Source organism: Elephas maximus, chromosome 18 (genome assembly GCF_024166365.1).
Source record: "Elephas maximus indicus isolate mEleMax1 chromosome 18, mEleMax1 primary haplotype, whole genome shotgun sequence".
Lineage (NCBI taxonomy): Eukaryota > Metazoa > Chordata > Mammalia > Proboscidea > Elephantidae > Elephas > Elephas maximus.
The window spans coordinates 11,754,031-11,779,405 of record NC_064836.1 but is presented as its reverse complement, the minus strand read 5'-3'; the positions used below and the strand labels follow the sequence as shown (position 1 = coordinate 11,779,405).

General features: G+C 39.4%; 1 protein-coding gene across 1 annotated transcript; it reads left to right on the top strand.

The window, feature by feature from the left end:
* Window positions 1–25,375, top strand: LOC126061715 (alpha-1,3-mannosyl-glycoprotein 4-beta-N-acetylglucosaminyltransferase C-like). Its single transcript, XM_049858469.1, has 2 exons — window positions 1–121; window positions 24,240–25,375. The coding sequence occupies exons 1-2, from the start codon at window positions 1–3 to the stop codon at window positions 25,373–25,375; spliced, it is 1,257 nt and encodes a 418-aa protein (XP_049714426.1).

Genomic DNA, 25,375 nt, shown 5'->3' with positions numbered 1-25,375 from the left:
ATGCAGATCAACCCTGGCAGAACAAAGCACCTCGAAACCTTCAAAGATATGCAGAAAAACTCAGAACCACTCAAAAATGTGAACTCCCGTATCTTGATTGGAGCTCCTCCCATGAGAAAAAGTGAGTGCCCACCAGGGGTATAGATCATTCAGGGACAGATCAAGCAAGGGTAGAGAGGAAGGAGGGTAGAAAGGATAAGATCAGATACCTGGGGAAGAATACAGGGATCCTGAGAGGAAGAATCAGGCCTATGGAATTTAGAGGCAACAGATGATAATGCTGAGTCCATTAATCTCCCACCCCTCCCCTGATGAAGCCATGGAGGAGAGGATGGGGATGGGAGGGGTCTAAAAGAAAACTATGGGAAGGAGGACTGGGTAACAGGGAAAGGGTTGGAAGGTAGCAATGCAGTGTTTTGAGTGGGCCTCTATAGAAAAAAAAAATTTTTTTTTTTTCTAGAGATCACCTAGTGCCTTGTTACTCAAAGTGAGGTATGTACTGGACTGATAGCAGAGCTTATTAAAAATGCAGAATCTTAGGTGTCACCTGAGACCTATAGAGTCAGAATTTACATTTTAACCAGACCCCTGGGTGATTGATATGAACATTAAAGCTTAAAACTTGAGAAGTACTGTTTTAGTAGATAATTCTGGAGAGAAAAACCCATAGCTATGACAACTTTTCAGGTCAGCAAAGTTGGTTTTCAGTACTTTTTAGATTCCTCCATATGATAGAAGGAGCCCTGGTGGCGCAACGGTTAAGCACTAGGGTGCTGTGTGGTAAAGAAACCCACTCATTGGCTCTGACTCAGTGAGAGAAAGACCCTGGCGATTTACAATCTAGAAAATCCTATGTGGTAGTTCTACTCTGTCACCTGGGGTCACTATGAGTCGGAATCGACTTTAGGCACACAACAACATATAATAGAGGTCTTGTTCTTCCATCTTTGGGCTTCTAGTCAGTCTTTAAAAAAAAAAACCTACATTTGTGGTAAATGAACAAATTCTCCTAGTAAACTATTGCATACAATACAATGTAGGCAATATAAATTATATGAGAGTGAAGAAGTAAAAGTCTCCTTTTCTCCCTCCATCCCGCTCCCTCCCCGGAAGTATAATGAGTACCTGTCCAGAGATCTAGACATTTTTGTAGCATTTACTATGACAGTGGGATTAAAAAAGATCATTTTATATGTATTGTTCCTTGATTTGTTTTTTTTGTGTGTGTGTATTAATACGTGTATGTCTTGGAGATTTTTCCCTTCCCTCATTCTTTTTATTTATTTATTTTTAGATTTAACATTGGATACAAAAAAAAAAACCCAGTGCAGTCGAGTTGATTCCGACTCACAGCGACCCTATAGGACAGAATAGAACTGCCCCATAGAGTTTCCAAGGAGGACCTGGCAGATTTGAACTGCCAACCCTTTGGTTAGCAGCCATAGCACTTAACCACTACGCCACCAGCATTTCCTAACATTGGATAGTTCTTTTCTTTCCTTCTCATTCTCTTTTAACTGCTGGCATTGACATAATACACGCAGAAAAGTTATTTAACCATTCTTTATTGATAGGTATTCGGTTGTATTCAAATATTTCTGTAACCAATGTCACAATTTATATGTTTCTTTCTTCAAATGTAAAATAATTTTTGTAAGAAATATTCCTGGATGTAAAACTAATGAGTCAAAGAACGTACGTGCTTTAGATTTTGATTGATACTGCAAATTGCGTGGGAAAAAAATGCTCTACTAATTTATAGCCACATCAGTTTGAGGGTCCATTTCTTCCCAGTCTTGCTAATACTGTTGTTCACCAAGCTGAAGGGCAGAAAATGACATCTCTTTGTATTCGATGACATTTGTTTTTGTTTTGTATCCCAATTAGTGACGTTTGAACATCTTTTTTACATGTTTAAGGGTCTTTTTGAGGCAGGCAGCCTCAGAGCCCAACCCTTCTAAGAGAAACCTGCTCTGGCTTATACTCTTTACACCAACCAAATAAGCTGCCCTTTCCTGTGAAATCGTCCTTGGCAAGATAAACCACACAACGGGCCATAAAAGGCCTCAGCCCACCTCGGGGTGGAGACTTAACCTCCTAATGAAGAAACATTCATCCCTTCCACCATCCTGGGGGATCAAACCCTTGTCTAAAGAAAATGCATAGTCATCTCCAAAATCCGAGCACCTGCGTGAAGGTCAGTCCTGAATATTCATGATGAATTTGCATTTTCTTGTCTGCTCTCTGTAAAAGTCCACCTCCCCAAGCTGCCCATGAGCAATCTTGGAGGCAGCAGCCCTGATTGCTCCTTTCCTTGTACGAGGAAGTAAAGGCATCTTTCTCATCTCCCACCTCAGCCTCTTGTTTATTGGCTGAAAAAAGTCACGCCAAGTAAAACCTGAGGTTTTCACCTGGCAATAATTTTTATTTATTCTGTGAATTGCCTGTTCATATCTTTTGGTCATTTTCTATTGGGTTGGTTGCTTCTTTATTGTTGATTTATAGACACTTTCTATGCATTACTGGTATTTATCCTTTGTTAAATATGTTCTCTGCTGCTTGTCCATGATTCTTGTGTCATACGAATATTTTTAAGTCTTATATAATCAAATCTGTCAATGTTTTTTATAGTTTCTGTGTCTTGCTAAAGGAAAAAAACTTCACTATCACAATATTATTTTTTTTTAACTTTTATGTTTTTCTAATACTCTTATGCTTGTGCCTTTTAGGTATAGATATTATATATGTATGTAATCTAAGTAATATGTGAGCTAGATAATTAACTTTATTTACAATTGGATATCCTGTGGTCTCAACAACATGCATTAAGTACTCTGTTTTTTTATTCCACCTGTAGGAAATATCATCTTTGTCATAGATTAAGCTCTCGCTTATACCGTGTTTGTCTCTGGAAATGATTTTATTCCATTTGTTACCGGAGAATAGCCTTAGTTCTTGTCTTCGGTGTGGGAAAGAATTCAAACACTGAGACAAATAGTGGCAAGCAAGCAGAGGTTTATTAGCTAGGAGAGGGTTAGTAGCAAAAGTACACTTGATTAGGGAGCATCAAGCAGGCTACTCAGATAGAGAGAGAGTCTGAGTGCCCCGATATTGCCGTTTTCTTGGGGCTTTATACCCCTTTTCTCCTATCTCTCCCTGTTAACGTTTAACTGCCAAGTGAGGGACTCCTGTAGAGACTACTTCCTTGGCTTATTGTTTAATTACCAAGTTAAGGGCTCCTGTATGCATCATTTCCTTGGCTTAATGTTTAACTACCAAGTTAGAGACCCCTGTAGAGACTATATTATTGAGGAATGTCACCACACCCTGTCTCTCCCTCCTCCCGAGTGCAAGCTCTCCCCCTCCTCCTTACACATTGATCTTTTTAAATGTTTCAGCACCAATTCCATATGATTTGAACTTCTAATGCTTTATTACAAATGTGGTAAGAATAAGCCCCTCCCCCCACTTGTTTTTGTACTTTTTCAAAATTTTCTTGGCTGTTCTTTATTTTTTCTCCTTCAAATAAATTTTTAAATTAGCTTATTAAGTTTCATGGAAAAAAAATACTCTTGATAGGAGTTGCATTAAACTTATAGATAAACTTAGAGAAGATCGATATCTTTACCTTACCATCTATGAATGTGTTATGTGTCTCCACTTACCGGGTCTTTTAAGTGCTTCATTAAAGCTTTGTGCTTTTCTTTTATAGATCTCTCCCATTTATGGCTAGATGTGTTTCTCTGTATATTGTTGCTTTTCATGCTTGGTATACAATATCCTTTTCCGTTACATCTGATAACTGATTATTCTAAGTGTGTAGGAATGCTAACACTTTGTGTGTTGATACTATATCTGCCATCTTAATGAACTCTTTTACTGGTTTTAATATTTCATCCATTGATTCTCTAAGTTCTTTAGGTAAATTATCATATTATTTGTAAAAAGTTACAGATTTGTCTCTCTCAGCATTTATCTCTGATTTTTCATATGATTTCATTGCCCATTATTGGTTACAGCAAGCATCTTTGTCTTATTCAATGAGAATGGATCTATAATATTTCATCATTAATTATGATGTTTATTATGATTTCTAATTTATATGTGTTAAAGCATAAACAACCCCACATGCCTGTCAGTTTGTCATACTCTGGGGGCTTTTATGTCACTGTGATGCTGGAAGCTATGCCACTGGTATTCAAATACCAGCAGGGTCACCCATGGCAGACAGGTTTCCGCTGAGCTTACAGACTAAGACAGACTAGGAAGAACGACCCGGCGGTTACTTCTGAAAAGAATTAGCCAGTGAAAACCTTATGAATAGCAGCAGAACATTGTCTGACATAGTGCTGAAAGATGAGTGCCTCAGGTTGAAAGCCACTCAAAATATGACTGCGGTCACACACTGACTGCAACAATGGGCTCAAGTATAACAATGATTGTGAGGATGGCGCAGGAATGCGCAGTGTTTCATTCTGTCGCCATGAGTCGGAACTGACTCATCAGCAACAGTTAATGAGGCAGGATTAGTGTAGGGTGTGTCTTGAGTCAGTCTCTTAAAAGAGATACAAGGAGCGAGCAGAGACAGGGGAAGACACATGCCAACCCAAATGAAGGTTGTCCAGAAGCAGAAGCTCAAAAGAGACAAGAACCTTCCTCCAGAGCAGACAGAGAGAGAAAGCCTTCCTCTAGAGCCGGTACCCTGAATTTGGACTTCTAGCCTCCTAAGTTGTGAGCAAATAAATTTCTGTTTGTTAAAGCCACCCATTTGTAGTATTTCTGTTATAGTAGCACAAGATAACTAAGACAGAGTCTTTCTTGTATTAGTGTAAGGATCCCCAGTGGTGCAACTGTTAAGCGCTTGAGTCCTAAGAGAAAGGTTGGAGGTTTGAACCCACCCAGAGGCTGGGGGAGAAAGACATGGTTATATGCTCCCATTAAGATTACAGCCTAGGCAAACAGAAAAACCAATCCTCAACTATGTGGAATGCCAAGAGGCCTCGAATAGCTAAAGCAATATTTACAAAGAAGAACAAAGTAGGAGGACTCACACTTCCTGATTTTAAAACATACTATATATTTTTTTTATACAGCTACAGTAATAAAAACAGCCTGGTACTGGTATAACAACAGACACATAGACCAATGAAGTAGAATTGAGAGGTCATGTCCATGGTCAACTGATCTTTGACAAGGGCGCTAAGTCCATTTAATGGGGAAAGAAGAGTCTCTTCAATAAATGGTGCTGGGAAAATTGGATTTCCACATGCAGAAAAATGAAACAGGATCCATGCCTCACACTACACACAAAAACATATTAAAAATGGAATAAAGACCTAAATGTACAAACTAAAACCGTAAAATTCTAAGAAGAAAAAGCAGGAGCAACTCTTTCAGGCCTAGCTTTTAACAATGGATTATCTAATATAATCATGAAAGCACAAATGGCAAAAGACAAAATAAATAAAAGGGACCTCATAAAAATTAAAAACTTTTGTTTATCAAAATGCTTTACCAAAATAGTGAAGACAAGCTACCAACTGAAAGTATCTTCAAAAACCATGTATCTGACAAGAACCTAATAACCAAAATACATACAAAACTTTGACAACAAAAGGACAACCCAATCATAAAATGTGCAAAGGACTTGAATAGACATTTCACCAAAGAAGGCATTCAAATGGCCACCAATCACATGAAAAGATATTCATCATCATTAGCCATCAGAGAGATGCAAATCAAAACCACACTGAGATACCATCTCACTCCCACTAGGGTGGTGAAGATAAACAAACAACAGAAAATAACAAATGTTGGCAAGGATGTGGGGAAATTGGAACCCTTATCCATTGCTGGCGGGAATGCAAAATGGCACAGCCATTGTGGAAAACAGTATAGCGATTACTCAAAAAACTACCGCATGACACACAATTCCACTCCTAGGTATATGGCCAAAAGACTTGAAAGAGAAGACTCGAAAAGAGACTTGTACACCAGTGTTCATTGTAACACTATTTGCAATAGCCAAAAGGTGGAAACAACCTAAATTTCCAACAACAAATGAATGCACAAGCAGACTACGGTACATAAACACAATGGAGCACCACTCAGCCAATGCAAGAAATGAAGTCTTGATATATGCTACAATATGTATGGAGCTGGGAGACATGCTATGTGAAATAAGTCAATTGCAAAGGACAAATATCGTATGACCTCATATAAAAAGACAAGAAAAGGTAAATGTACAGAAAACAACGTTTATTAGTGGTTACTAGGGGCAGGAGGGAGGGGGAAAGAGCCAGGTTAACAGTGACGGAAGTATCACATTGAGTAAGGGTAGGGTTGCACAGCCGATTATTGTAATTGCTGTCAATAAATTGTACACCTGTAAAAAGGTGAAAAAAAAAAAAAAGGGATAACAGCCTAGGAAACCCTATGGGGCAGTTCTACTCTCTCACATGGAGTTACTATGGGTTGGAGTCAACTCAAGGACGCCCAACGACAATAACATATTAATGTATTTCCACATATTAGCACCTTAAGATGTTAGCATCTATTCCTAGCTAGCTAAGGATTGTATCAAGAATATGTATTGAATTTTATCAAATGCTTTTCTTTTGGGCATTAATTGAACTAATCATAAGGGTTTTTCTCCTTTAGTCTACTCCTACCACTATTACATAACCATCCTTGCATTCCTTGGGTAAGTGCTACCTGATCATCATGTAGTCTTTCAATACCCTAATTAATACAATTTATTTAATAACTTATTAGGAAGTTTTGCCTTGAGGTTAGCCTATAGTTTTTGTGTGTTTCTGTATGTTTTCTTTCTCTCCTTCAACACAGGCATGAGTACCTACTATGTGCCAGGCACAATGCTAGAGATTTTGTAATCAGAGATATGATAGACTTATTGAATTATTTGGAAAGCTATTTTATTTTTTTTAGTTCACTTAGCAAGTCTACAAATTGTTGAAATTATCTGTTCCTCCAATATTTAGTTTTCCCCTGAAAACGTCTGAGCCTGATTTCTGTTTGTTGTTTGCTTTTTGCAGGGGCAGGAAATCTTTGACTTCTTTTTAAAGTTCTTCAACTTTTTTTTAATCTATTCAGATATTCCACCAGTCCTTGAACCAATATTAATAATTTACATTTTCCTAGAACACTGCCCATTTTTTGCCACATTTTTAAAAATGTGATGGAGTTCTGAGTGGTAGTCTCTTGTAATTTTTAATATCTTATGCAAATGCAATATGCAAGGTATTCAAAAAAAGTATAAAAATACTATGAACACACAACTTAAGATATAAAATTATCCTAACACAATTGAAGTTCCTTTCTGTACCCTTCATCTATCAACTAATTCTCCTATCCTCCCCTCCGCTAGACATATATCATTCTCTTATGTTTCTTAATAAACTTATAAGCTGGGCAAATATCCTAAGCTGTATGATATTGTTTTGCATGTTTTTAAGCTTATAAAAATGTTACAAAACAGTGTATGATTCCTACAGAACTTGTTTTTTTCCTTTTTATTGTTGTAAAAATATATACAACATGACATTTGCCATTCAATGTTTTCAGGTGTACAATTTAGTGATATCAATTACATTAATAATGTTGTGCAACCATCACCCACAATCATTGCCAAACTTCCCATCATCATAAGCAGCAACTCACTGCTTCCTAAACAATGATTCTCCCTTTTCCCCTTCCTCCCCCACAACCACTAATACACTAATAAGTTTTAGTCTCTATACATTTGCCTATTGTTATTTCATGTAAGTGAAATAACAATATTTGTTATCGAAATACAATATTTGTCCTTTTGTAATTGGGTTATTTCACTGACCATAATGTTTTCAAAGTTCATTCATGTTGCAGCATGGGTTAAGACTTCATTTCTCTTTATGGCTGAGTAGTAGTCCACTGTACGTATGTACCACATTTTGTTTATGCATTCATCCATTGATGGATACTTAGGTTGTTTCCACTTTTGGCTATTGTGAATAGTGCTGCGATGAACATTGGTGTACGTGTGTCTGTCAGTGTTGCTACTTTCAGGTCTCTTGGGTGTATAGTGGGGAGTTTGGAATTGCTGTGCCCTGTGGTGGTTCTATGTTCAACTTTTTGAGGAACCACCTGTGATGGTTAATGTTATGTGTCAACTTGGCCAAGCTATGATTCTCAGTGGTTTGACAGATACTGTGTAATCACCTTCCATTTTGTGATCTGAGGTTAGCAGCTAATCCATTGAAGGGAGAGTTTCCTCGGGTGTGGGGCCTGCCTCCAATATATAGATGTTCTAGCAAAGCTCACTTGCTCGCTGTCACTCTCTCTCAATTCTGCACTCTTCTCATCACCTGGCCTCTGGTTATTGGGAATAAGCCTACAGAAGTCTCTGGCCTACCACCTGACCTGCAGATTTTGGGTTTGCCAATCCCCACAACCCTGTGAACCAGAAGAACCCTCCAGCCTGCCACGTGACCTGCAGATTTTGATTTCATCAGCCCCTGCAACTCCATGAGCCAGCAGAGGCCTCCAGCCAGCCTCCTGACCTGCAGATTTTGGGTTCGTCAGCCCCTACAACAATGCGATCCAGTAGAAACCTTCAGCCTGTTGCCTGAGCCATGAGACACTTCCTTGAAATAAATTTCTCTTTTTATATATATATTTATATACACTTCACTGGTTTTGTTCTTCTGAAGAATCCAGACTCAGACATTGCCAAACTGTTTTTTACAGCAGCTGTACCATTTTGCATTTCCACCACAATGGATAAGGGCTCCTATTTCTCTACCTCCTAGCCAACATTTGTTATTTTGTTTTTTTTTCAGTCTTATTGGGAGTGAAATGGTATCTCATTGTGGTTTTAATTTACCTCTTTCTGATGGCTAATGAGGAAATCCTGGTGGCGCAGTGGTTAAGTGCTACAGCTGCTAACCAAAAGGTCAGCAGTTTGAACCCACCCAGCACTCCTTGGAAACTCTGTGGGGCAGTTCTACTCTGTCCTGTAGGGTTGCTGTGAGTTGGAATCGACTCATTGGCAATGGATTTGGTTTGGTTGGATGGTTAATGAAAGAGCCCTGGTGGCACTACAGTTAAGCTCTCAGCTGCTTATCATAAGGTCAGCAGTTCAAACCCACTCAGAGGCTCTGCAGGAGAAAGACCTGTCCAAGAAAACCCTATGAAGCAGTTCTACACTGTCACATGGGGTCACTATGAGTTGGAGTCGATTTGAAGACATCCAACAACAACAACAACAACAACGACTAATAAAGGAGTCCTGCAGGCTTAACAGTTAAGCGCTCAGCTGCTAATTGAAAGGTTTGTGGTTTGAACCCATAACATTAAAAAAAAAAAAAATTTTTTTTTTTTTTAACAGCCTAGAAAACCCTATGGGGCAGTTCTACTCTGTCACATGGGGTGGCTATGAGTCAAAAACCACTCTGAGGGCACCCAACAACAACAACAAATGGCTAATGACGTTGAGCATCTTTCCAAGTTCTTGTTGGTCATTTGAATATCCTCTTTGGTGACTGTTCAAGTCCTTTGCCTATTTTTTGATTGGGTTGTTTGTCTTTTTTTGTTGATAAGTTGTAGAAGTCATGTACATATCTACATATACATAAAACTCAATATATATATATATTGGATATACGGTTCTCAAAGATTTTCTCTCAATCTGTAGGTTGGTGCTTCGCTTTTTTGATAAAGTCCTTTGATGAACAAAAGTATTTAATTTTTAGGAGGTCCCATGAATCTGTTTTGTCTTTTGTTATAATTCATCATTGAAAACTAGGCCTGAAAGCCACATCCCTGTTTTCTCCTAAAAATTTTATGGTTTTAGTTTTCACATTTGGGTCCTTGATCCCTTTTGAATTGGTTTTTGTGTTTGGTGTAAGGCATGGATCCTGATTCATCAGAACTTGCTTGTTTCTTCTTTTCACTTAACGTTGTGTTTTTGAGCCTCCTCCACATTAATATGTATAACACTCAGTTAAATTAATCTATCACAATATTTTTATCCATTCTCCTGTTAATGGACACTTAGTTTATTTCTAGTTTTTTGCTATTACCAACAACGTTGCTATGAATATTCATTCTTATACACAAATCTTTGTGCACATGTATGAGTCTCTAAAGTATATTCATAGGAATGAAATCGCTAGGTTCTAGGATATACATATCTCCCACTTTATTAGATCTTGACAAATTCTTCCCAAAAATGGCTTGCCAGCTTATATTCCCTCCATCAAGATATGAGTTCCTATTGTCCTACATGTTTGCCATCTCTCAGTCTTGTCAAATTTAAAAATTTTTGTGACCCTTTCATTTTTATTTGCTGTTCCCTGATTACCAGTGGTTGAGCATCTTTTCATTTGCCTTTTGGTCATTCATATTTTGTCTTTTGTGACTTGCCAATTCATAAATTTTGTCTACTTTTCTATTGAGTTCTTTGCACTTATAGAATTTTTAAGTCTTCCATGACACATTTTTCATTCTAAATATTATTTATATTTTCTCTCTTTTTTGCTTTATCAGACCACAGGTTTATTTTGTTTATCTTTTCTAACACCATGTTTTATTGATCTTCTACAGTTTTGTATTTATTATATTTAATTACATTCTGCTTTTTATCTTTTTAATTCTACACTCTGCCTCCCTTTGTTTTATTTTTGTATTAGTTCCTTTAGTTTTTTTTAATCTTTTTATTTATTTTCTATGTTGTTTTCTAGCAAATACATTGAAAGCTATTACTTCTGCTGTAAGTACCACTTAACCATATTCCAAAGGTTTTGGTCTATGGTGTTCTTATTTTCATTCATTTCTAAGAAGCTAGTAATTTCCATTTGGATTCTTTCCTCAACCCAAGAGGTATTTAGAAGAGTGATTTTCTATTTCCAAAAGGATGCTAGATTTTCATGATTAATTTTCAGTTATATTGCACTGTAACCAAAGAATATGGCCTATAAAATTATTATTTTCAGGAATATATTAAAATTGTCTTCATGGATCTAATATATGGCCAATATTTTCTATGGATATTTGAAAAACTTTGTTTCCTCTGATAGGCACTGTAAACACATACAATAAATTCTGTTAACTGTGTTATTTAAAACTATATTCTTTCATTTTGTTTATTGGATCTGTTGGTTTCTGAGGGAGGTAACTGTGTGATTATGGAAGATCTGTTTCTGCTTGTACTTCTAAAGTTATTATTTCATACATAGCATTGAAATCAGTGAATTCTGTTTGGTAGCATTTGCCCATATATATCATATCTCTTTTAGTTACTAACTCTTCAACATTTTTGTGTCGTGTGTATGTGCATGTGTATCTCATAAAGTGTACAGAGCTGGATTTTCATTTAACATTGATGTCAGGTTTTTCCAGATGTCTCTCTTCCCTGTTGACTTTGGGCCAATTCAGAAATACATAGGAGCTAGATAGGGAGTTAAGTGCACCCCTCTCCACTATACCATTGCTGCAGAGGTATACATTTTACATATACATAAAGGTATCTGTATACGTATATATATGTGTGTGTGTGTGTTTTTGTGTATGTGTATACACACGTGTGTGTGTGTGTATATATATATACACAAATCATTGTGTACAACTCAATGGCAACAGTGGTTGGGGGAATATATATATATAGTTGGGTTGAAGAATGAGCTTGGATTCAAGGACACACTCATCTTTCCAATGCATCACACCACCATCTTGTCCCAATGCCCCCAGGTCCCAAATCTAAAACAGCAATTTGAAAGTAGGAAAACTGGATCTGTAGAGGAGGCATTTAAACATTCAGATAAACAGAAGGTTTGTGACTGTTTCTTACCCCACTGAGTACAGAAGGCCAGAGACTATACGTGCATATTACCTATAATAATCCAGCGCCCGCAAAAAACTGCGGGTCAGTGGATGTCAGAACAAACAAGCTGTTCATCCTGACACTGGGAAGAGGGAATGAGAGATTTAAAAAACTTCTATATAAGAGGATGAATATTCCTGTTTTGACAAAATGCATGTTCCAATTTATGTAGGTTACTCTAAGAAACCCAGAACCTTAATCATCCCCCACAAACTCCTCCCATAAGACTCTAAATATCATCTTTTCTGACCCCAACACCCACCCTTGCTCACCTTCTGACACCCTTCCACTGTGTCCTCTGGAGCTCATGCTCAGTCCCTTCTCTTGGTACAGGTGAACTGTCCCTGATCCTATCTGGTGGGAGCCTCACCACTTTTCCACTATATTCCACCTCTTCTCAACTACTCAGTGACATCACTCAGAGACAGTTCTCTCTCCTGGACCATCAAAAACATGCTGCAATTTTTCTCATCTTGATAAAAAGAAAGAAAACCTCTCTTAACAATACACATTTTGCCCTTACCATTTCACCAAAATTACTCTTGTCCACGTTACCAATGGCGTCCACATTGCTAAATCCACTGGTCAGCTTCCAATCTCCATCTTACTTGACCTATCACAGCATTTGCCACCATAGATCACTCTCTTCTTTCAACATTTTCTTCAGTTACTTTCAGGATCCCACACTGTTCTGGTTTCCCTCCAGTCTCACAGATAGATCTTCAGTGTCCTTGGCAGGTTTATCTTCTCTCTCCAATCTCCAAGCTTTGAGGTACCCCAGGTTTCAGTCGTTATCTACACTCGTCTTGGTGACTCTATCCAGGCTCAGTCTTAATTACCACCTAGATGCTAATTTAAGCCCTGGTGAAACAGTGGTTAAGAGCTTGGCTGCTAACCAAAAGGTCAGCAGTTCATATCCACAACCGCTACTTGGAAATCCTATGGGGGCAGTTCTACTCTGTACTATAGGGTCACTATGAGTCGGAATCGACTCAACGGCAACCGATTATATACAGAACTCCCACAATTAGAGCTCCAGCCTGGATTTATCTATGGCCTTTGCAGCAATGATGTCCCTTTTTCCCTTGTCACTGATAACCCTCCTGTATCTGTTACTAAAGGCAATGGCTGGAGAACATGTGGCCCTTCCTCTGTCAATGCAATCAGGACTGTGTGGTCCTCCTTGCTGAACCAACTTTACTTTGGCTCTGTGTATTCTCCTGAAGTCCAGCTATGACACTTATTTGATTCCCATAGGTTGTGGTGGTATTTGATAAAAGAAAAACAAACAAAAAAACTTTGAGGCAGAATAAGATTTCTCTGACCCAAATTCTTTAAGAATTCAAAGGATAGAGTGAAGCTATTTAAATTAAGGAGTGCTTAATCAAGAAAACTTAGCAAAGAAAAACTACTTTTTTCTTTAAGTTTGAATATATTTTTGGGAATTGGAAATACCAGTGTGATATCAGTATGAACTCATGATGTGTTTGTCTTTAAAAAAAAAAAAAAGTAAGTTTTTAGCTTATCTACTAAGGCCTAGAAATGACGATCCACTGTCAATAAGCACACCTGGTGTCTAGACTCTGGACTTTAAATACCATTTTCCACTAAAAAGAACCAGGGTCCCTTATAAATATGTCTGATTCCAAGTCCAAGGTAGCAAATGTCATGCCAGATAGCACGGAAGTTTTCAAAAACCATTAAAGTTGTATCAAAAGGGTAAAGACTACAACTTTAAAAGGCTACTTCCAGGAGGCGGGGCCAAGATGGCGGACTAGGTAGACGCTACCTCGGACACCTCTTGCAACAAAGACTCGGAAAAACAAGTGAATCGATCACATACATAACAATCTACGAACCCTGAACAACAAACACAGATTTAGAGACGGAAAACGAACAAATACGGGGAAGCAGCGATTGTTTTCAGAGCCTGGAGCCAGCGTCCCAGTCAGGTAACTTGGGCGCCCAATTTAGGGCAGGGCCCAGGGGAGCTGATGGCGCAAACAAGGGGCGCAGCCCTACCCCCCTGAACTCACCCCGGGAGGGGGCCCAGCCGGCCCGCGTGGGCGGCGTGGCGATGCAGCCGGAGAGAGAAGTCCCCGGGAGGCAGTGACTGGTCTTGGAGCCGGGAGGGCAGCGTCCCAGCCGGTAAATCTTGCTGCCGGGCATTTGACTGGGCGCTGTCACGGCGCAAGCATGGAGAGCTGCTCCACTCCCCTGAACTAACCCCGGGAGGGGGCCCACCTGGTTCGCGAAGGCGGGGCAGCGCAGCAACACGGCTGGCGGGACGAGAAGTCCCCGGGAGACAGCGACTGATTTTGGAGTCGGGAGTGCACCATCCGAGCAGGGGAACCTTGACACTGGGCGTGGGACTGGCAGCGGATCTGACCGCGGCTTCAGTGGGCCAGATCCCCGGGGCAATCTCCACACACCCAGCACACATAGGAGACACGCCCCTCGGGAATCTCAGATAAAATAGTCATTCCAAGCAAGACAAGCAACTCTGGCTATATTCTGAGCTGTTACTCTCCTATCTCTCTGATCCCTCCCCCACCCTCCCCAGGCGGCTTCATTAACATTGGAATTTCCTGAGCCAGAAGGAGAACGGCTCCGGCTCCACAGCGGCTTTGCTTCCCCCTCCCCCCCTTTTTTTTTCTTTTTGGTCTTTTCCTAACCCATTCTTCCGGCCTGAGAGAAGGAAACACAAAAAACCCAGGGACCAAAAATCCACCCCTAATTGGACTAAAAACACAGAACCAGCTACAGCCAAGCATATATGATCCAAATCTCAGACTTTCATCCTTACAGGGAACAAGGTGGCGGTTATAACCCAAAGGCAGTCCTGGTAGGGATCTGACTGCATTTTTTTTAGCGGATTTTCTGGAAAAACTAGTTTCCCAGTGATGGCTCGGAGACAGCAGTCCATATCAAACCACATAAAGAAGCAGACCATGACAGCTTCTACAACCCCCCAAACAAAAGAATCAAAATCTTTCCCAAATGAAGATACAATCCTGGAATTATCAGATAACAGAATATAAAAAACTAATTTACAGAATGCTTCAAGACATCAGAAATGAAATAAGACAAACTGCAGAAAAAGCCAAGGAACACACTGATAAAACAGTTGAAGAACTCAAAAAGATTATTCAAGAACATAGTGGAAAAATTAATAAGTTGCAAGAATCCATAGAGAGACAGCATGTAGAAATCCAAAAGATTAACAATAAAATTACAGAATTAGACAACGCAATAGGAAGTCAGAGGAGCAGACTCGAGCAATTAGAATGCAGACTGGGAAATCTGGAGGACCAGGGAATTAACACCAACATAGCTGAAAAAAAATCAGATAAGAGAATTTAAAAAAATGAAGAAACCCTAAGAATCATGTGGGACTCTATCAAGAAGGATAACTTGCGTGTGATTAGAGTCCCAGAACAGGGAGGGAGGACAGAAAACACAGAGAAAATAGTTGAAGATCTCCTGACAGAAAACTTCCCTGACATCATGAAAGACAAAAGGATATCTATCCAAGATGCTCATCGAACCTCATTTAAGATTGATCCAAAAAGAAAATCACCAAGACATATTATCATCAAACTCGCCAAAACCAAAGATAAACAGAAAATTTTAAAAGCAGCCAGGGAGAAAAGAAAGGTTTCCTTCAAGGGAGAATCAAAAAGAATAAGTTCAGACTACTCAGCAGAAACCATGCAGGCAAGAAGGGAATGGGACGACATATACAGAGCACTGAAGGAGAAAAACTGCCAGCCAAGGATCATATATCCAGCAAAACTCTCTCTGAAATATGAAGGAGAAATTAAGATATTTACAGATAAACACAAGTTTAGAGAATTTGCAAAAACCAAACCAAGGATACAAGAAATGCTAAAGGAGATTGCTTGGTCAGATGACCAATAATATCAGATACCAGCATAACACAAGGTCACAAAACAGAACATCCTGATATCAACTCAAATAGGGAAATCACAAAAACAAATTAAGATTAATTTAAAAAATGCTCATAACAGGGAATCACTGAAGTCAATATGTAAAAGATCACAATAATAAAAAAGAGGGACTAAATATAGGAGGCATAGAACTGCCATATGGAGAGTGATACAGGGCGATATAGAACAATACAAGTTAGGTTTTTACTTAGAAAAATAGGGGTAAATAATAAGGTAACCACAAAGAGGTATAACAACTCCATAACTCAAGATAAAAGCCAAGAAAAACGTAACGACTCAACAAACATAAAGTCAAACACTACGAAAATGAGGATCTCACAATTTACTAAGAAAAAGTCTCAACACAAAAAAGTATGTGGAAAAATGAAATTGTCAACAACACACACAAAAAGGCATCAAAATGACAACACTAAACACTTATCTATAATTACGCTGAATGTAAATGGACTAAATGCACCAATAAAGAGACAGAGAGTCTCGGAATGGATAAAGAAACACGATCCGTCTATATGCTGCCTACAAGAGACACACCTTAGACTTAGAGACACAAACAAACTAAAACTCAAAGGTTGGAAAAAAATATATCAAGCAAACAATAAGCAAAAAAGAAGAGGAGTAGCAATATTAATTTCTGACAAAATAGACTTTAGACTTAAATCCACCACAAAGGATAAAGAAGGACACTACATAATGATAAAGGGGACGATTGATCAGGAAGACATAAACATATTAAATATTTATGCACCAATGACAGGGCTGCAAAATACATAAATCAAATTTTAACAGAACTGAAAAGTGAGATAGACACCTCCACAATTATAGTAGGAGACTTCAACACACCACTTTCGGAGAAGGACAGGACATCCAGTAAGAAGCTCAATAGAGACACGGAAGACCTAATTACAACAATCAACCGACCTGACCTCATTGACTTATACAGAACTCTCCACCCAACTGCTGCAAAGTATACTTTCTTTTCTAGCGCACATGGAACATTCTCTAGAATAGACCACATATTAGGTCATAAAACAAACCTTTGCAGAATCCAAAACATCGAAATATTACAAAGCATCTTCTCAGACCACAAGGCAATAAAACTAGAAATCAATAACAGAAAAGTTAGGGAAAAGAAATCAAATACTTGGAAACTGAACAATACCCTCCTGAAAAAAGACTGGGTGATAGAAGGCATCAAGGAGGGAATAAGGAAATTCATAGAATGCAACGAGAATGAAAATACTTCCTATCAAAACCTCTGGGACACAGCAAAAGCAGTGCTCAGAGGCCAATTTATATCGATAAATGCACACATACAAAAAGAAGAAAGAGCCAAAATCAAAGAACTGTCTCTACAACTTGAACAAATAGAAAGTGAGCAACAAAAGAATCCATCAGGCACCAGAAGAAAACAAATAATAAAAATTAGAGCTGAACTAAATGAATTAGAGAACAGAAAAACAATTGAAAGAATTAACAAAGCCAAAAGCTGGTTCTTTGAAAAAATTAACAAAATTGATAAACCATTGGCTAGACTGACTAAAGAAATACAGGAAAGGACACAAATAACCCGAATAAGAAACGAGAAGGACCACATCACAACAGAACCAAATGAAATTAAAAGAATCATTTCAGATTATTATGAAAAAATGTATTCTAACAAATTTGAAAACCTAGAAGAAATGGATGAATTCCTGGAAAAACACTACCTACATAAACTAACACATTCAGAAGTAGAACAACTAAATAGACCCATAACAAAAAAAGAGATTGAAACGGTAATCAAAAAACTCCCAACAAAAAAAAGCTCTGGCCCGGATGGCTTCAATGCAGAGTTCTACCAAACTTTCAGAGAAGAGTTAACACCACTACTACTAAAGGTATTTCAAAGCATAGAAAATGACGGAATACTACCCAACTCATTCTATGAAGCCACCATCTCCCTGATACCAAATTAGGGTAAAGACATTACAAAAAAAGAAAATTACAGACCTATATCCCTCATGAACATAGATGCAAAAATCCTCAACAAAATTCTAGCCAATAGAATTCAACAACATATCAAAAAAATAATTCACCCTGATCAAGTGGGATTTATACCAGGTATGCAAGGCTGGTTTAATATCAGAAAAACCATCAATGTAATCCACCACATAAATAAAACAAAAGACAAAAACCACATGATCTTATCAATTGATGCAGAAAAGGCATTTGACAAAGTCCAACACCCATTTATGATAAAAACTCTCACCAAAATAGGAATTGAAGGAAAATTCCTCAACATAATAAAGGGCATCTATGCAAAGCCAACAGCCAACATCACTCTAAATGGAGAGAACCCGAAAGCATTTCCCTTGAGAACGGGAACCAGACAAGGATGCCCTTTATCACCGCTCTTATTCAACATCGTGCTAGAAGTCCTAGCCAGGGCAATTAGGCTAGACAAAGAAATAAAAGGCATCCGGATTGGCAAGGAGGAAGTGAAATTATCTCTATTTGCAGATGACATGATCTTATACACAGAAAACCCTAAGGAATCCTCCAGAAAACTACTGAAACTAATAGAAGAGTTTGGCAGAGTCTCAGGTTATAAAATAAACATACAAAAATCACTTGGATTCCTCTACATCAACAAAAAGAACATTGAAGAGGAAATCACCAACTCAATACCATTCACAGTAGCCCCCAAGAAGATAAAATACTTAGGAATAAATCTTACCAAGGATGTAAAAGACCTATACAAAGAAAACTACAAAGCTCTACTACAAGAAATTAAAAAGGACATACTTAAATGGAAAAACATACCTTGCTCATGGATAGGAAGACTTAGCATAGTAAAAATGTCTATTCTACCAAAAGCCATCTATACATACAATGCACTTCCGATCCAAATTCCAATGTCATTTTTTAATGTGTTGGAGAAACAAATCACCAACTTCATATGGAAGGGAAAGAAGCCTCGGATAAGCAAAGCATTACTGAAAAAGAAGAAGAAAGTGGGAGGCCTCACTCTACCTGATTTCAGAAGCTATTATACAGCCACAGTAGTCAAAACAGCCTGGTACTGGTACAACAACAGGCACATAGACCAATGGAACAGAATTGAGAGCCCAGATATAAATCCATCCACGTATGAGCAGCTGATATTTGACAAAGGCCCAGTGTCAGTTAATTGGGGAAAAGATAGTCTTTTTAACAAATGGTGCTGGCATAACTGGATATCCATTTGCAAAAAAATGAAACAGAACCCATACCTCACACCATGCACAAAAACTAACTCCAAGTGGATCAAAGACCTAAACATAAAGACTAAAACGATAAAGATCATGGAAGAAAAAATTGGGACAACCTTAGGAGCCCTAATCCAAGGCATAAACAGAATACAAAACATTACCAAAAATGATGAAGAGAAACCAGATAATTGGGAGCTCCTAAAAATCAAACACCTATGCTCATCTAAAGACTTCACCAAAAGAGTAAAAAGACCACCTACAGACTGGGAAAGAATTTTCAGCTCTGACATCTCAGACCAGCGCCTGATCTCTAAAATCCACATGATTCTGTCAAAACTCAACCACAAAAAGACAAACAACCCAATCAAGAAGTGGGCAAAGGATATGAACACACACTTCACTAAAGAAGATATTCAGGCGGCTAACAGATACATGAGAAAATGCTCTCGATCATTAGCCATTAGAGAAATGCAGATTAAAACTACGATGAGATTCCATCTCACTCCAACAAGGCTGGCGTTAATCCAAAAAACACAAAATAATAAATGTTGGAGAGGCTGTGGAGAGATTGGAACTCTTATACACTGCTGGTGGGAATGTAAAATGGTACAACCACTTTGGAAATCTATCTGGCATTATCTTAAACAGTTAGAAATAGAACTACCATACAACCCAGAAATCCCACTCCTCGGAATATACCCTAGAGAAACAAGAGCCTTCACACAAACATGTATATGCACACCCATGTTTATTGCAGCTCTGTTTACAATAGCAAAAAGCTGGAAGCAACCAAGGTGTCCATCTACAGATGAATGGGTAAATAAATTGTGGTGTATTCACACAATGGAATACTACGCATCGATAAAGAACAGTGACGAATCTGTGAAACATTTCATAACATGGAGGAACCTGGAAGGCATTATGCTGAGCGAAATCAGTCAGAGGCAAAAGGACAAATATTGTATAAGACCACTATTATAAGATCTTGAGAAATAGTATAAACTGAGAAGAACACATACTTTTGTGGTTATGAGGGGAGGAGCGAGGGAGGGAGGGAGAGGGTTTTTTGCTGATTAATTAGCTGAAAAGAACTGCTGTAGGTGAAGGGAAGGACAACACTCAATACAGGGAAGGTCAGCTCAACTGGACTGGACTGGACCAAAAGCAAAGAAGTTTCTGGGATAAACTGAATACTTCAAAGGTCAGCGGAGCAAGGGCGGGGGTTTGGGAACCATGGTTTAAGGGGACTTCTAAGTCAATTGGCAAAATAATTCTATTATGAAAACATTCTGCATCCCACTTTGAAATGTGGCGTCTGGGGTCTTAAAAGCTAACAAGCGGCCATCTAAGATGCATCAATTGGTCTCAACCCACCTGGAGCAAGGGAGAATGAAGAACACCAAGGTCACACGACAACTAAGAGCCCAAGAGACAGAGAGGGCCACATGAACCAGAGACCTACATTATCCTGAGACCAGAAGAACTAGTTGGTGCCCGGCCACAATCGATGACTGCCCTGTCAGGGAGCACAACAGAGAACCCCTGAGGGAGCAGGAGATAAGTGGGATGCAGACCCCAAATTCTCATAAAAAGACCATACTTAATGGTCTGGATGTGACTAGAGGAATCCCGGCGGTCATGGTCCCCAAACCTTTTGGCACAGGCCGGGAACTATCCCCGAAGACAATTCATCAGACATGAAAGGGACTGGACAGTGGGTGGGAGAGAGATGCTGATGAAGAGTGAGCTAATTATATCAGGTGGACACTTGAGACTGTGTTGGCATCTCCTGTCTGGAGGGGGGATGGGAGGATAGAGAGAGTTGGAGGCTGCCAAGGTTTTCACGAAAGGAGAGACTGGAAGGGTTGACTCATTAGGGGGAGAGCAAGTGGGAGTACGGAGTAAGATGCATATTAACTTATATGTGACAGACTGACTTGATTTGTAAACGTTCACTTGAAGCTCAATAGAAGTTAATTAAAAAAAAAAAAAAGGCTACTTCCCAGGGTGGGACAATCAATAAGAATAAAATTTCAATGGTTTGCAACACATAAAATCCATGAGGCCATACAGATACCAAAAAAAAAAAAAACCTAACAAATTTTGTCACCACCGGAGGATGCTAGGGAACCAATCCATTATTTTTGAAAGCTGATAAATTACAGGGAAAGAATCAAACATCTATTCCACTTTCCTATATGAACCTGTTAGTTACCACTGGGTCACCTTCAACTCATGGCCACAGATGTACAACAGAATGAAACATTGCCCGGTCCTGCACCATCTTCACGATCCTGGATATTCTCAAGTCCGTTGTTATGGCTATTGTGTATTTTGAAAGCTTTCCAACCTAGGGGGCTCATCTTCTAGCATTATATCAGAAAATATCCTGTTGTGATCCATAGGGTTTTCATCTGCTAATTTTCAGGAGGAGATCACTAGGCCTTTCTTCCTTGTTAGCCTTGGTCTGGAAGCTCTGCTGAAATCTGTCCACCATGGGTGACCCAGCTGGTATTTGAGATACCAGTGGCATAGCTTCTATAGTAGTGAAAACTTGTACTGTATTTAAAAGTAAAACAAAGAGGTTTATTTGATATATTTCAAACCGGGAACTATGCAGCTTTGTGAAAATGAAACCATGAAGTCCGGGGACACAACAATCACACAAATACTTTTATAGGATTTAGACAAAGAACGGGGCTACAATATTCTGGTTGGTTTTCAGACAATCAGGAAAGTTAGAGGTAGGCTTTCTTAAAGCGGGGGCTTGTCAGTGATTTCCAGGGTAACATAAGTGGACTTCAGTGATTGGCGACTTACCTAAGATTGCAGGGGTCCATCCAAGTAGGGGGGTAGCGGGGGATCACAGGACAATGATAGGACATGCTCTTCTGGGAACATGCTATTAAACTGCTTTCTCAAGCATGTCTTTTCTGGGGGTCCATTATAAAGGAGATTTTTTTATAATGTATGAAGACCCTCTGGGAACAGACTGTGACATCCTGCTTCTGCTTGACCACAGAGAAAAATATTTCCTTCAGGCTATATTTTTAAGAACGACCAAAGGTTAAGCACAGGAGAGAAAAGCTACTGTTTTAAAATGAGGTTTTTTTCTCAGGTCTGGGCCAGGTCCTCTACTTATACCAAATGCCTCACAGAATTTTGGGGTTCTCTCTCTCGCTTCTAACATCATAGCAACATGCGAGCCACCACAGTATGACAAACTGACAGACAAGTGTTGGATATAAACTATGCCACTGTGCAACCAAAGAGCAGATGAGGAAAATTTTCTCCTTTATAGAAGCATTCCAGATAATAAATGAAAAAGAATTATATATTTAGAATATCACCATATTGCAACCGTTATTGAATTGATGGTTCTCTGCATTGAACATCAAAGGCTGCTAACTTCCTAAAAATAGGAACGACCTGCCATTACTTGCCTTCTGATGGAAAAACACATCACCAACCCATAAGGTGTTACTGCCAAAAAATCCAACTTGATCAGGTCTCCATATCCATAGTCCCTACAAACTCTTTCTGATTGATATCAGTCTGTTCTTCTCCCAGAGGATGGCTTTCCCTCTACAATCTCTGAGGAGTGACTTCACATACAGTGTTGGAAATTTTCTTCACTCTACTGTTTCCACTGTTAACTGTTTCTGGAGTTAGTTCTCTTTCTGGTTGAGTTGTTGTTTCTCTTCCGTTATGCTGGTTTTCCTCAAATGTTTGGTGATTCTTGCTTCAGATTTATACTTAAAGATCTAGAATGAACAGTATAATTCGTCACTACAAATGACCATCCTGTTTGCCTCTCTGTAAAAACAAGTTGTGATTATGAAAGCCTGCCTTATTATATTGTAGGGGAAGCGTAAAACATGGAGCCAGTAAGGTGTGTAGGTAGCTGGACTTGTGGGTGAAATGTCCCCTATTTCTTCTGGTAAAGGCCTAAGTCATCTGGGGCACTTTCCCACTTACCTGCCTTAGACACGCTCTGGCAGCCTCTACATTTCTGAATTTCTACTTCAGAGAGCCATACCAGTTACCATAGAGTAGATTCCGACTTATAGCATCCTCGTGTGTGTCAGAGTAGAATTGTGCTCCACAGGATTTTCAACAGATGAATTTTCAGAAATAGATTGCTGGGCCTTTCTTCCAAGGCACCTCTGGGTGGACTTAAACTTCCAACCTTTCGGTTAGCAGCCAAGCACATTACTCACGCTATGCAGGGCCTCTTATCTGATAGGCAAATGCCGTAGTCAGCTGCGTTATCCCCTCTCCCCACTCTATTGCCTGGAGTTCTTGGCTTCAGTTCTAATATTTCCTCCATCCCCATGATGCACACTAGAAACTTTTCCCTGATAAACCTTCCACTTTATTTAGGCTGAAATCCTTAGGACTTTAGTCTGGGGATGGATGTTGCTACCACCAGCCCCTTGGTGGTTGCTGATGGTCCTAGAAAAAATTCTATTATTTATATCCAGATGACCACTGTAGGGCCTACTCCTCTTTGTATGTGGGGCCTCTGAACCTAGGATTTCTCTAAGGCTTTTGAAATAAAGATGCACCTATGGAATTGCTTTCTCTTATGTGTCTTTTGGGCTATGGATTCCTCTGCTTAGATTTCTCTGCCAATCTTGTCCCTTCTTCTGTTTTTCAGGAATTCTTTAAATACTGTGGTTCTCTTATGGCAATCTCTCTGGTTTTTCAGTGGGATTATGGGTGGAAGGAGACATATAAACATTTAGTTTGTCGTCTTTATCCAATCCCCCACACAATTTTTCAAACATAATGACTTAAAAAAAAAAAATCACAACTCATGACCCGATTGTAACTCCTAATCTGGTCCAAATGGTTAAGTGCTGGGCTACTATCCAAAAGATTGATGGTTAAAACTCACCCAGAGGCTGGATATCTGCTTCTGAAAGGTCACAGCCATGAAAACCCTCTAAAACACACGGGGTTGTCAAGTCGGAATCGACTTGATGGCAACTGGTCCAGTTTTGGGTTTTAATCTAGTCCATACTCATTCCTGAGGGTGAGAAAATGTAAAATAACATATGGAGCTGGCATATAGGAGAGGACCCTAACCTCATCCATAGCAGCTTCTTTCTTCACTGCCCTCAACTGGTAAAGGTTCTCTTTTCTCCCTTCTCCTAGAACTGCTGACCATTGGGATTTCCTCAGCACAGCATCCCCAAAGAAGCTACCTCTTGGATACCCTGCAGTCCATCTTCTTTGCTTCCACCCCATCTGAGCTGAAGCACATTATTGTTCTGGTACACCTGGCAGATCCTGACCCCAAGTGGCTTCATCAAATGGTCTTTAACATCTCAAGCCTCTTTAAACCATATATCCAGGCCAGACAGCTAGTAGTGATCAGTACTCCTCTTAAAAACTACCTTCCCTTAAAGCACCTTAAGAAAAAGTTTAATGACACTCCCACCTTCGTAGCTTTCCGCTCCAAACAGAACATGGAGTATGCCTTCCTCATGAACTTTGCTACCAACCATTCTGACTATTTCCTGATGATTGAAGATGGCGTGAAATGTGCCCCTGGATTTGTCACCCAGATTGCTACTATACTGTCTGCCTGGGAATACAAACCTTACGTAACTCTGGAGTTCTCTCAGCTGGGCTTCACTGGAAAACTCTTTCGAACTAGAGACCTTCCCCGTTTTGTTCATTTTCTTCTCCTCTTCTACCAAGAAATGCCCTGTGACTACCTCCTTTCCCATTTTCTTGACCTCCTCATGCAAAAAAAACCAATCCAGTTTTTCCCCTCACTCTTTCAGCACAGGGGTAACTACTCTTCCTTTAAGGGAAAATTCAATAGCCTCAAAGGTAAAGACCTTGAGGAAAATGACATTGGCTCTCCCAGCAACCCTGCTGCCTCCATCTACACTAGCCTGCAGGTTGCCAAAGGCTCTGTTCTCATGAATGCCTATAGCCTGGATGAGAATTTCTTTTACACCAAGGAGGCTACGGTTGGCAGTCATCTCACCGTTGTTTTAGACAAACCTGCTAAAGTGATCCAAGTGCAAGTGCTGACTGGTTCTGGCCTAAAAGAGGAGAATCAGTTGAAAGAGGGGCAGGTAGAACTGGGCTTTGATTCTTCTAACAGGAGCAATGACTGTGATGACTATATCCTGCTGGGGTTTCTAGTAAATGGCATCCTGAATAAGCAGGTGTTATCTGAAGAGTCTGGGAAGAAGGTGAAATGTGTGAGACTACTTGTGACAGCCACTGCACCTTCTGGGATAGTAGTCAGACACATCAACCTCTGGATTAAGTGA